Source organism: Rhineura floridana, chromosome 1 (genome assembly GCF_030035675.1).
Source record: "Rhineura floridana isolate rRhiFlo1 chromosome 1, rRhiFlo1.hap2, whole genome shotgun sequence".
Lineage (NCBI taxonomy): Eukaryota > Metazoa > Chordata > Lepidosauria > Squamata > Rhineuridae > Rhineura > Rhineura floridana.
In genome coordinates this window covers 213,787,554-213,801,707 of record NC_084480.1, presented here as the reverse complement: position 1 = coordinate 213,801,707, position 14,154 = coordinate 213,787,554, and the positions used below count along the sequence as shown (strand labels likewise).

At 40.7% G+C, this 14,154-nt stretch overlaps 1 protein-coding gene across 1 annotated transcript; it reads left to right on the top strand.

The window, feature by feature from the left end:
- The first annotated feature begins 3,032 nt into the window (after positions 1 to 3,032).
- Positions 3,033 to 13,118, top strand: FAM8A1 (family with sequence similarity 8 member A1). Its single transcript, XM_061592219.1, has 5 exons — positions 3,033 to 3,842; positions 7,571 to 7,691; positions 9,239 to 9,362; positions 9,804 to 9,943; positions 11,357 to 13,118. Exons 1-5 carry the CDS (start codon positions 3,437 to 3,439, stop codon positions 11,499 to 11,501), a joined length of 936 nt encoding a protein of 311 aa, XP_061448203.1. The 5' UTR covers positions 3,033 to 3,436; the 3' UTR covers positions 11,502 to 13,118.
- The last annotated feature ends 1,036 nt before the right edge of the window (positions 13,119 to 14,154 follow it).

The window sequence follows — 14,154 nt, the reverse complement described above, 5'->3', positions numbered from 1 at the left end:
ATTCACGGAGGAACAGTATGATGAAGAACCAGAAATTTTAGAATGTGAGGTGAAAGCTGCTCTTAAAATACTTGGAAGAAACAAATCACCAGGAACAGATGGCACACCAATAGAGATGCTACAAGCTACTGAGACTGAATCTGTCCAAATTTTGACAAAAAATTGTCAAGAAATATGGAAAACTAAACAATGGCCCACAGACTGGAAGCATTAAATGTATATCCCAATTCCAAAGAAAGGGGATCCCAGAGAATGCAGTAATTATCTAACTATTGCCTTAATATCCCATGCAAGTAAACTAATGCTCAAGATTCTACAACATGCTGTTCAACATCTAAATGAAACCATTGGGTGTGGTCATCCGGAGCTTTGGAGTGCGTTGCCATCAGTATGCTGATGACACGCAGCTCTATTTCTCCTTTTCATCTTCTTCAGGTGAGGCTGTCAATGTGCTGAACCGGTGCCTGGCTGCGACAATGGACTGGATGAGGGCTAATAAAATGAGGCTCAATCCAGACAAGACTGAGATGCTGCTAGTGGGTGGTTCTTCTGACCAGATGGTGGATGTCCAACCTGTTCTGGATGGGGTTGCACTCCCCCTGAAGGAGCAGGTTCATAGCTTGGGGGTTCTCCTAGAACCATCTCTGTCACTTGAGGCTCAGGGAGCCTCGGTGGCACGGAGTGCCTTCTACCAACTTTGGTTGGTGGCCCAACTACGTCCCTATCTGGACAGGAATAACCTGGCTTCAGTTGTCCATGCTCTGGTAACCTCCAAATTAGATTACTGCAATGCACTCTACGTTGGGCTGCCTTTGAAGACGGTTTGGAAACTGCTGCTTGTGCAGAATGCAGCGGCCAGATTGGTAACAGGGACCAGACAGTCCGAACATATGAAACCGATTATGGCCCGCTTGCATTGGCTGCCTGTATGTTTCCGAGCTCAACTCAAGGTGCTGGTTTTGACCTATAAAGCCTTACACGGCTTGGGACCACAATACCTGATGGAACGTTTCTCCTGATATGAACCCACCCATACACTACGTTCAAGATCAAAGGCCCTCCTCTGGGTGCCTACTCAGAGGGAAGCTGGGAGGCTGGCAACAAGGGAGAGGGCCTTCTCAGTGGTGGTCCCCAAATTATGGAATGATCTTCCTGACGAGGTGCACCTGGCGCCAACACTGTTATCTTTTCGGCACTAGGTCAAGACTTTCCTCTTCTCCCAGGCATTTTAGCATGTGTTTTAAATTGTTTTTATATTGTTTTAAATTTTAAAATATGTGTTTTAAATTGTATATTTGTTCTGATGTTTTTGATTGCTGTAAACCGCCCAGATAGCTTCAGCTATGGGGCGGTATACAAGTGCAATAGATAAATAAATAAATAAATAAATAAACAAAGGCTCTTACCATATATGGAGCGAGAAATGCCAGGCGTCCAAGCTGGATTTAGAAAGGGAAGAAGCACCAGAGATCATATCGCGAACATACGTTGGATAATAGAATGGACCAAGGAATTTCAGAAGAAAATCACCCTGTGCTTTATAGACTACAGCAAAGCCTTTGACTGTGTAGAGATCATGAAAAACTATGGAATGCTTTAAAAGAAATGGGGGTGCCACAGCATCTGATTGTTCTGATGCACAACCTATACTCTGCACAAGAGGCTACTGTAAGGACAGAATATGGAGAAACCGATTGGTTCCCAATAGAAAAGGGCGTGAGACAGGGGTGTATTTTATCACCCTATTTGTTTAATCTGTACGCAGAACATATCATACAGAAAGAGAGATTGGACCAAGATGAAGGAGGTGTGAAAACTGGAGGGAGAAACATCAATAATTTAAGATATGCAGACGATACCATACTACTAGCAGAAACCAGTAATGATTTGAAACGAATGCTGTTGAAAGTTAAAGAGGAAAGCACAAAAGCAGGACTACAGCTGAACATCAAAAAGACTAATGACTTTAATGACAACAGAAGATTTTTGTAACTTTAAAGTTGACAATGAGGACATTGAACTTGTCAAGGATTCTCAATACCTCGGCACAGTCATTAACCAAAATGGAGACAATAGTCAAGAAATCAGAAGAAGGCTAGGACTGGGGAGGGCAGCTGTGAAAGAACTATAAAAGGTCCTCAAATACAAAGATGTATCACTGAACACTAAAGTCAGGATCATTCAGACCATGGTATTCCCGATCTCTATGTATGGATGTGAAAGTTGGACAGTGAAAAAAGCAGGTAAGAGAAAAATCAATGCATTTGAAATGTGGTGTTGGAGAAGAGCTTTGCGGATACCATGGACTGCAAAAAAAGTCAAATAATTGGGTGTTAGAACAAATCAAACCAGAACTATCACTAGAAGCTAAAATGATGAAACGGAGGTTATCATACTTTGGAGACATAATGAGAAGACATGATTCATTAGAAAAGATAATAATGCTTGGAAAAACAGAAGGAAATAGAAAAAGAGGAAGGCCAAACAAGAGATGGATTGATTCCATAAAGGAAGCCACAGACCTGAACTTACAAGATCTGAACAGGGTGGTTCATGACGGATGCTCTTGGAGGTCACTGATTCATAGGGTCGCCATAAGTCGTAATCGACTTGAAGGCACATAACAACAACAACAGTTTTAGATCGCTAGGGACAGGTTGGCTCCAATGGAGGATACTGGTTAGTTTCAGATAGGAGTAACAAAAGAGAGTCTTAAAAACGTAACTAAGGATTCATAGGAACATATGCTGTACTGGTTGCTGCTTACTCTGAAGATCTTTAGAGACCTCTTCTAGAGGCTTTCTCGGAGTTAAAAAGAGAATATGCTTTAAAGCGTGCTTGGTCAAAACTCACGAGCCAAGGATGCTATGTACTATTATGCACTGTTTGTCCAACAGGTGCCTCTGCAGCTTGGGACCTTCTGATCTCTACTTGCAACGGAATATGACGTAACTATAAGGGTTAGAAGAAGAAGAATCGTACTCCAGTGCGAGGAATTCGGTTGGTCCACAGCGGAGACACGCCTATCTCCCTAGTTCTTTCCTTACTGATCTCGGGTCAGCTGCTTCTTTTTTCCCTCCTTTATTGCGGGCGGGGCATGATCTAAGAAGTATTGAGCGGCGCAGCGGGACCGTGCAGGGCGAGACCATCTGACACAGAACGGGGGAGGGGCAGGTCAAGAGTCACAGAGTGGTAGTCTCCGGTCCATTCCTGTGGCCTGGCCTCTTTCATCTCTCCTACCTCCGCCCCTGCCGCGGCCGCCGCCAGTGACGTTGAAGTTACGCAGCAGCAAGAGTTGTGTTCGGCCTGTCTTGTGTCAACCAGAGAGATAGATAAAGACAGTACGCAGGCGGGGAGCAGGATGGTCCTGCAGCTGCGCAGTGCGGAGCGCAGGCAGTGACAGGCACAGCGGAGAAGGCGGCTTCGGGCCGGGCCCATGGCAGAGCCCACGGAGGTCCCAGGCGGCGGTGGCGGCCCTGAGGAAAGAGATGCCGCCTCCACCTCTGAGTCACTAAGTGCAGGAGAGTACTCGCGGCGCGTGCATCAATGGCTTTGGGACTCGTACTGCGGCTACCTGAGTTGGCAGAGCGGCCTGGCCTCGCTCATGGCCGGAGCCGCGACGGCGGCTGCCTCTGCGGCCACCCCGCCCCCTGGCGCTTATTACTACAGCCCCTTCTACTACCTCCTCGCGACTCCTTCAGCTCCTGCGGGCACCCCCGCTCGCGCGGTCCCGACTTGGCAACCGCCGACAGGCAGGCATGCGCCCCTGACCCAACGGGCTGCCGCCGCCCCTACCACCGCCACCCCTGGCAGCTCCCTGCGGGAACCCGGCCGGCCGGCAGGTGAGGAACTATTCACAGCCCACGGAGCTCCTGGGAGTGCCATTAGAGCTGAAGTAGCCGCCATGGGTTAGGGGTAAGGGCTGCGGGTCGGGTTACCATGGTGATGCGTAGGGGATTGGGTGCTGGGTAGAAGGGGTGCTGGGTGGGGCGTATCAGCAAGGGGTGCTGGGAGGGCGGGTTGGCTACGGGGGGAGGGGGCTTGCACACAGCGGCCTGGGTAACGTTTTGGTAAATGTTGTGGCACCTTAAAAACGACCAAATCTACTGTGGCTTAAGCTTTCCTAAACACGAATGGTATGAAGTGTTGTAGTCACATTATGTGTGTAGAGGGAAGGAAACGCAGGCAATGAGGTTTGTTGGTCCTCTACTTGGCCTTCCTCCTGCTGGAGCCTAGGGTGGCTAACAACAATCTTAAACTACAATACCCATTTCATAAAGCAGTAATGTAAAATTCTCAACAGAACAATGACAACTTTTAGAATACAATGCAGTGGATAATAAACTGTTAAAATAGAACCTAAATATATTGATTATTAAATTTCTACCCTACTCTTTCTCCCAAAGGTGGCAAAACCGTGGCAAAAGAAGGATGCTTTTAGTTGATGCCTTAACATTGGCAACGTGGGGAGGAGGCAACCAAATCTCAGCCGGGAGGGAATTACATAAGGGGTCCCTTGTTTGTGCCATTGCCCAACCAACACAGTTACCACTCAAAAAGCCCTGCTGGGAAGTTCACTGAGGATGCAGTGGAAGCAGAGAGAGCAAGCTTGGATGGAAAGACAAATAAAAGGCTTCTTGACCAGATCAAGGTTTATCTAGTCCAGCATCCTGTTTCTGTTTCCAACAATTGCTAGTGCCTCTGGAAAACCCACAATATCAGTCAGAAGTGCCGTTCACAGTATGATATTGAAACATTTCTAATTTCTGCAAAAAAAACCCCAACGTGCATTGAATGCAGAATGTCAAGCCCTTCCCTGAAAATAAATGCAGAATATAAATTCTTGACATATCATTTTCAATAATTGATCTTCATGCGCATTTTCAGAGTAGAAAGAATGGAATTTATAGTAAAAAAGGCCCCTACCAAGTCAGGTGTAAAAAGCAGGTTACCAATTTTAAGAAGAGATACTCTTAGAATTCGGAAGAAAAAGAACCTTCTCCAGACTGGGAAGAATTAATGTGGTGCTGGTTTTTAGGGTGGAAAGAACATTTAGAATTAAACACAGTTGAATTCTACAAATTGAGTTCCTGTATTTTCATTCTTACTTTAAATTTCTAATCTGCCCTTTGGGCTATCCAGGCCCGCAGCTGATTTATAACAATAAAACCTAAATAGAAATATATAGACCACTGTTGAAAACTGGATTCTGATGGACCCTTCGTCTAATCTGTAGATCTTCTTCATTTGTTCTTCCCCCTCTGGTGCCCTCTAAAACACGCATCACGACTAGGTGCAAAATAATAGTTGGGGATGCAGAATCAGATGCAAAATGATGGGGGTCAGAAGGCAAAGACAATTATCTACTGCTCTCCATGAGTATGCACTGGGATCACTTGTACATAAAAATCTACATCTGAGTTGCTGCATATTAAGGATTTATCACACAATTCTCAAACTGGCTAGCAGAGCTACATGAAGATTACAATAAAAGCAGCCAAGTAATCAGTGTATTTTATAGGCAAGGAAAACTTGAGGCTGAGAGAGATGTTATTAGTACAAGGCTAGTCATGGCAGAAAAATATTTTTACTTGCAAATTTAATTTATTTGCTGTTGTTGTTGTTACATTTGTATACCGCCCCATAGCCAAAGCTGTCTGGGCAGTTTACAACAATTAAAAATATTTAAAACAAATATACAAATTTAAAAACACATTTTTAAAAAACAATTTAAAAACACATGCTAAAATGTCTGGGAGAAGAGGAAAGTACTATTGAGAATTAGATTACTTAAATTCTCTAACTTAGCTAGGAAAAATATACTATTTACATAAAGCATAAACAAATACAAATCTTTATTGTTACAGTCAATGACCAGCATAAAATAGAGACATAAAACTCTCATAAGAGGAGATTATCCTAATATACAGAAGAATAAAATGCAATAAAATGGGCTAAGAAAATACAAGATAAAATTGTTAAAATGTGATATTGTAAGATAAGATTGCTAAGACGTAAGATTATAAAGTTCCAAGACGGGGAAAAAAAGGTTACAAGATGGCTAGGGTCAGTTCCTGGCGAGTTTTACTCACTGCAGCACAAAATCTGGCAACACTAAAAGTAATAAATGTATCTTGGCCAGAAAGGAGTAAAGAAACTTAGAATGCCTCTGATTGTCCTGAGAGAGAAGTTATTAGTACAAGGCTAGCCATGGCAAAAAAAAAATTTACTTGCAAATTTAATTTACTTGCTCTTGTTCTATTGAGAATTAAATTAATTCTCTAACTTAGCTTGGAAAAATATACTATTTAGATAAAGCATATTCATTAGAATATATTTGCATAACATATTTAAATAGGTATAATAGAGTTCATTAAGAGAAAAATATAATCAATTAACAATGAAATGGAAAGGAGGATTGTAAAAAATAATTCATTAATATTGTAATTCTTAAACACAAGAACTTGATTAGTACATTAGATTCCACATAAGTAATCAGAAATCTATACCAATCTATTGCAAATCATACAGAGATCTGCAAGTAGATCCCAGTTCTACTTTCTGCCCATACCAACCCTAGATGCTTCAAGGCCAGGCCTTGGTTCTCTGTGAATAGTAATAAACCAGGTAATAAACGAATAAAAACATTATTAAAAAAAATAGCCCAGGTAATATTGCAGCAAACCTTGTGCCAAGATAGCATGGCACAAGGGAAGATGGTTATATATAATCCTTTGTGGAGTCCCTCTGTACTTTGTTCTCTTCTTGCAGCAATCGTTGGTTCACATAGAGAATACCATGTACAGTACAGTAGGGCCCTGCTTCTCGGCACCCCACTTTTCAGCGTTCCACTAATACGGCACAAGCATGGCGATCAGCTGGAGGGAGGGGGCTGGAGCTCCCTGCACTCCAGCTGATCTCGCCTGAGGAGGGGAAGATAAGCTGTAGCGTGCTACAGGTGATCTCCTCCTCTTCTGGCGCAATCAGACTCCCATGCTTGAGCTGATCACGCTGCAGGAGAGGAAGATCAGCTGGAGCGCGCTCCAGCTGATCTCCTCAGGGTGATCAGACTCCCACGCTGCAGCTGATCACACTGCAGGAGGGGAAGATCAGTTGTAGCACGCTACAGCTGATCTCTTCTGGTGCGATCAGACTCCTGTGCTCAAGCTGATTGCGCTGGAGGAGGAGAAGATCAGCTGGAGCGCGCTACAGCTGATTTTCTCCTCCACCGACCCAATCAGTGGGTTAGGTTCCAGACCCCCACGCTACAGCTGATTTGCTTTTCGGCGATTTTTGCTTTTCAGCGGGGGTCTGGAACCTAACCTGCCTATGAATGGGGCCCTACTGTACTGGTAAATTTCCATTCATCTGGAAGGGGTTTCCAGTAGTGTTACTGACTTGTTTAGCACTATACTGACAACTGTATCAGTTGCAGATGGTTGGAAAAAAGTATATAAAGTGAAATAACTAATAATAAGCCCAGCCTGTGCATATTGTACATTTTTTCCCAATCTGTTCATTTTTCATTAAAATATATTATAGTACTGAATACTCTTTTCTTTAAAAACAGGTCGTGAATATATTATCCCATCCTTGGCTCACAGGTTTATAGCAGAGATGGTGGATTTCTTCATTCTTTTCTTTATCAAGGCAACCATAGTTTTGAGTGTTATGCACCTCAGTGGAATAAAGTAAGTTATATAATACATAATGTAGCAATTGTTATAACTGTGGCTCAGCTTCTTAACAGTACCCCTAGTTCTTAGTGAATTAGCAAAACCTCCATCAGGGCTATACTGCTGGTGGCAGCTCAAGGACTGAATGTTCTTCCATACCAAAATAATTCCTAAACCTACAAAAAGTAGACATTAAAGAGAAGGATTCTAGCCTAGTCTCCCTGTCATGCTAGGTTTCTAAGTATAGGACTGGGTTTTTTTCCTATTGCGGGACATTCTACTTTGTAGAAGCATAAATAAATAAAGGGACTCTACACATACTCAGTGGCATCCTATTCTTCAATTGTGTGTTTGCTTGCAGCTCTGGAGTTGCTGCAATACTTGAGTCATACTTTGAGGCTAAGCAAATGCAGCACCTGATGAAGTAATTGTTGCAGTGGTGTATTAGTAGTGTATGCCCAGGCGTGCCAGGCAACCCAGTCCCAGTAGAAGATAGCCACACACACGCAGATAGTTATAAGTTTAAGAGTCTTTACTGACAGGATTGAAACAGACATGAATTCTCTCTCTAGCTTTCCTAGCATTCAAACACCCCCACACTCAAACAGTTTCACTTTCAAGGATTTATAGAGGTGCAGTTCCATGCCAGCTGGAGCCTTTGTCCTTGGACTACTGTTCAGTGTTTTAACCCATTACTAGTCTTTCCAGTTCTTTCTTTGTGGAAAACTAGACACATACATCTGAGCAGCCTACAGTAATTGTGTACTGGAGCACAACAGTTCTTGAGTATAGGTGACCACTGACTTAATAATGAATATTGTTTCTATATAGAGCAGTTTATTGGAAAACTATGTTGACATTCCTTCTTAAATTATGAAATGCTTGTTAGTTTACCAGCTAGTGCATATTTCACAGTGTATTCTTATAATCATTCAGCACTGTATTGGTTGATACAAAATGTTTAGATGTTTCAGATGGGGTTTGCTTACCTCACAATAATTGATTTAAAATAGCATTTGCATGCACTTTCAAGTATTCAAAACACTCTGCATACACTACCATATTATAAAACTTACAACAGCCTCATGAGGTGGTTGAATATTTTTATCCACAAATTGCTGGTATGGGGCTGAGAGTGTTTAGCTTCCCTAAGTCTACACTGTAAGTTCATGACAGAGGCAAAATTAATCTTGAGGCCTTCCTACAGTATACCAACTCTCACAATTTTGTAGATGTAGAATTGTGCTTTTAAATGAAAGGGAGGAACTTCCTAAATGTGAAATAAGCAATAAGAAATATTTCCTGCTTGAGTTTAAACTATTGCAAGAGTAAGTAGTATCTAGTTTGTGTAATATAAATAAAGTTGGGACTGGTTGAAATCTAGACACAGCTTGTTGTGGTACTCACTATTCATTCGCTATTCACTACTGAATTCTATGCAGTTAAAATTCCCATCAGGTGAATATGTCATTTTTGACAGGAATGTGTTCATGGAATAGAGGTGTTCATACTGTAGAAGTTCGCAGAGTGTTTGTACTTAATGAAATGATTTTTTGCTACAGGGATATTTCCAAGTTTGCCATGCATTACATCATAGAGGAAATAGATGAAGACACTTCCATGGAAGATTTACAGAAAATGATGATAGTGGCTCTTGTCTACAGATTGCTAGTCTGTTTCTATGAGGTATTGAAGCTTAACTACACATTCAGTAGGATTGCCTCTAGAGATGATTTTCCTTAAACATTTAACTAAGTAATGAGAATATATGCCTTAATTTTTAGTTAACTTAAACTGAGAGGGATACTGAGAGCTTTTAGAAAAGTCATTGATATCAGATATGTTGTCTATATATAAAAGGAATCCCAGTTTATATTAGATTCTAGTGTGACCAAAAAGCAGAATCCCATGGAAAGTAAGCTTCACTCTTGGTGTCTGAGGTCACTGAGTCACCCATGACAGGGAGCAGGTTATCCCTCCCACTCCAGTGATGTCTCTGATTACACCAGATGTTGTAAAACTCTTCTAGTTGCATTAAGATCATTTTTGAAGTGTTTGACATTGGAGTATTGCACAAGTTGATTCATGTTTGCTGGTGACAAAACTTAACATGGTATTTTCTTTCAGATTATTTGTATTTGGGGAGCTGGTGGAGCAACCCCTGGGAAATTTCTGCTTGGCCTTCGAGTTGTGACATGTGATACATCTGTACTTATTGCACCAAGTCGTGTGTTAGTGATTCCATCCTCTAATGTGAGCATGACAACGTAAGTTAACTTTTTTTATATCATTGTTATGCCAGTACAAATAATAGTTCATCCATGTTTTTCTAGTAATATTGAGTAAATTGTTATTTTTTTCCTTAAGTGAATAGGGCCTTGTGATTAATTTTATTTGAAGTATTTTTACCTACCTTTTCACCTTAATTTTCAAGGTAGCATGCAACCTAATTAAACTTGGTACAATAACAACAATAAAACAATGGGATTTTTAAACAAAATAAGCCTACAGTAAAAAAAAAAACTGGCAGTGAAAATAATAAGCACCATTAAGATGTTTTTTAAAAACACACAGCAATAGGCAGACCTTACTTCATTGTTGAACTAATAAGACTAACATTTAACTAGATAACTCACTCATTGTCTTGAGGGGAGTGAGGAGCATACTTTCTGAGGAAGAAAGTTAGGCTATTTCTAACTCTCTGAATTAGAAAGCAATCTAACTCAGGGAACCCAGCGGAAGAGAAGCCGGCGTAAAGTTCTGCTGCATCCAACTGCTGTTCAGGAGCCTTTGGGTTGAGCTTCACACAGGGACCAGAAAGTAAAGCCTGCTTTCCTAAACACCCTTACTGGGGAGTAAACCCTCTCCATTGGCTTATATTGTATTTATTTTCTTAGACTGACCTTTTTCCCAGTGTAACTTTTGCCTGAATTGGGACCTGCAGGAGTGCTCTGAACATGGGTTAGATGTGGTCTAAGTCCCCTCACCACAGCCCCTCCCCGGCACACCCCCAACGCACCCTTTTTCAGGACATATCGCTGGCTTCACTTACTCCAGTCTTGGCTGAGCTGGCTGAGCCCCAGCTTGAGGGACTTACACCTGCGTAGCCTGGCTGAGCCGGCACCTAGCCAGCTCAGCTGGAGATCCACCACATCCAGCTCCCCTCAGCCCGGCATAAATGTGAGTTGGATTAAGACCTTACTGTCCTGAATTTTATCCTTTTTGAGGTATAGCAATCAGAACTTTACAGGGTATTCTATGGTACAACTATGTTTGCCTTTGTATTAAGGCATTGTGATATTGATTCCTTTCCTAATGATCCCTAGTTGTTTTTCCTGAAGAAGTGGTTTGTATGTTTAATGAATGGTAAAGTTGTGTTAATAAAACATAAAATTTGAGTTGTGTAGCAGTAAACCAGCTGTGAAAGGGGCAAATAGGCTATAGCATGGATATGTTAAGAGTGGATACTTAGAACTGGGAATATTATTCTTGATTCTGAAAGCAACAATGGAAAAACTGTCTTAATGAAAGCAAACATGTATTGGTTCTTGGAAATGGGGGGGTATTCTGAGAGTGATTATTTTGTATGGCAGTGCTATAGCAGTTGTATAACACTGTCAAAATTATTCCAGTTCACAGAACAAACTGCAGTTACACTGTATATTTTCTTTTCCTACCAGATCTACAATACGAGCTTTGATCAAGAATTTTTCTATTGCCTCCTTTTTTCCTGCATTCATTACCTTGCTGTTCTTTCAGCATAACCGAACAGCCTATGATATTGTAGCAGGGACAATTGTAGTAAAACGAAATAGTGTCAGATGATACCCAAGGAAGCCAAGATGCTGCTATTCAAATGTGCTGATGACATCTGCTGGATTTCTGAATCTGTCACTCCACAACAGTGCCAATGATGATGCTGAACCCTTTTACTTCCAGCAGTGCCATAAACATTGGGGGGAAATGGCACTGATATAATTTGAGAGTATTTGAACTGAGCAAGATAATTAGTTATGTTCAAAAGATCTTGGCAGCTTCCAGTAAGAGTGTCTTCTGGTGTGTGAGAAATGCTAGTTCTGCAGTGTGGATCCTATATCAAAAAACAGACTTATTTTTCATGAACACTAAAACTGTTGTTACAGGAGGTAACTAAAGGGATTACAGTGTTTGAGGGAAATTGCTAAAACTTATATAATCTTATCGTGGTGGACTGAGTTTGCCACTTTATAAAAGCCTTATTATGAATTGCTTACACAAGCACTGTATTGTACTATTCAAGTTTTCTTTAAATATTTTGTGTTTAAATGTCTTGCATGATGAAGGTATCTTGAACATAATTCCAATAACTGAACATGTCAGATATCATCATGGAAGGCAAGTAATTCTGGTCTTGGTAAGCTGGTAAATACTGGCGTTCTGGCAGTATTACTATAGGGAATTCGGACAAATTGCAAGGTAATAATTATTAAGGATAAGGAAAGGTTTGATTTCTCTTCCTCTTCTCTCTCCCCCCCCCCCATGAAAGCACAGAAAACTTAAAACTGGTGCAAAAAATAATTATTTGTTTAATAAGAACCACAATAAGCTTGCGATATGAGTAGAAGAAAGTTTATACATAGCCTTTTGACCATTTTATAGCAAAACAGATTTTTTTAAAACATCCAGTAATACTGTCGCTAAAGCAATAGAGGAAATTTGTGCAACATGTTTGAAAAGCAAATATGAATAGGTATACTCTCACTTTATCTGGTTGTGTGCCTAGACAACTTAAATTATACTTCTTGAACAAAACATATTTTGCATGATTTATTTTTACATATAGAGTATTAGCTGAATAATGCATTGGTATAAAGTTTTTAAGCCTTGGCACATTTTAAAAAGTATTACCTGCTCCCTTTGCCTTCTTTTCCTTTAAGATCAAATACTACTCTGTAACTAGAACAAGATGTTTCTATTTGTTTCTGGTCATTTGATAAGAAACTAACTTATGGGATGCTGTTGTTTTTTAAAAATCATACATGTCTTTTAAAAATGTAATTACCGTATATACTGCTGTTTTCAAGTTCTTAAAAGTATCGCAACTTAAGAAAGTTCACAGCTGCACTGGAATAGGTGCACAATGGTGTTTGAGATTCAATATTCTTGTCCATGTATGCAAGCAGTAATCTTAAACCTCAAAAGACAGAGCAAATGTCTAGTGGTGACTTTCCAATGTTGTTGCAAAATTCATCTAATTAGACAAACGACTAAGGCTAGAAAAACAGTTAAGGTGAAATTGACTAGGGATTAGCAAACTAAATACTCCTTGCAGAAATTTTGACAAGTGTTGTGTTGGAATAAAGGTGAATGTGTGAGAGGCTCTTGGAGGGGATCTTACAGGAGTAAGTACTTAACTTTTGTCCTAAAACTCATTTCTCAAACGGTAAAAACTTTGTGCCCTGACTGCTTCTTTTCTTTTCTTTATTCAGAAAAGTGAAATGAGGCAAGTTAGTCTTTAGGCTGAGAAATATAGGTATAAATACTCTTGCTACTACAGTTTGCAGCACTGGACATAAATACATCATGAGGAAGAATGGCATAGGAAAGCACTGATAGGGGCTTGGTAGATTTACTATACCCACTTGCCTTAAATATTCTATTTCTTAGAACTAGCAGAACCTATGAGTTGGCTTGCAGGCAATGTTAAGTCAAACTCTAAAGTGAACATTTCTGGAAAGGAGATTTCAGCCACCATGCATCCTGCTCCCAGTGAGCTAAGCAATAGTCGGGCTTAGTATGTCATCCAGCCCAGGCTCATGGTTAGTCTTATTCCAGCCAAATCACAAACTGTAACCAAGGTTTGTTCATGGTTAGGCATAGCATCACACAAGAACCAGTTGTGACAGACTTCAATAATTACAACTTTGCAGTCAGTCACTACCTCTGAGGGAACTGCTGCTGTGTGCTGAAAAATAAAAGTTCAAGCTCTATGAATCAAAGTACACAGTAACAGAGGAAGCTCCACACAGCATTGCTGAATTATGTATTGTTTTGTTGTAGCTTAATTAAAGTTGGTCTCGTCTAGGATAGCATCTCTGCATTTGGTGTGATTAGATTATTCACTTCTGATGATGCGAAATAGCAGAATTGCCTACCCTCAGAGCAGTCATACCCAGAACAGTGAATCGCAGAAAAGCATGGAGTGGCGCTGGGCAAAGTGTGCTGGAACTATTAGGGAAGTATTAATACATATTGCATAGTCTTTTTGGATATGAAGAAGGTTGCCACCAGTTATGGGATTGTAAATTTCAGCTTTTTATGCCTGCACTCTCAGCCCAATATTAATTAAATTTGTAAGGCACATTTTGCACATAGTTCTCCATGAAAATTGAAGGGTATGTTGCCACAGTTAGTATTTAGTAGCTTAGATATTATCATTTGTAGAGCATAAAGAACACAAACTGCTTTGATAATCAGTAATTTTCATAAATATGCAGTA

Coding starts and splice junctions, on each gene's coding strand:
- FAM8A1 (XM_061592219.1), top strand. CDS start 3,437: ATGGCAGAGCCCACGGAGGTCCCAGGCGGCGGTGGCGGCCCTGAGGAA. Junction 7,692..9,238: donor ATGCACCTCAGTGGAATAAA/GTAAGTTATATA, acceptor TTTTTGCTACAG/GGATATTTCCAAGTTTGCCA. Junction 9,363..9,803: donor TGCTAGTCTGTTTCTATGAG/GTATTGAAGCTT, acceptor ATTTTCTTTCAG/ATTATTTGTATTTGGGGAGC.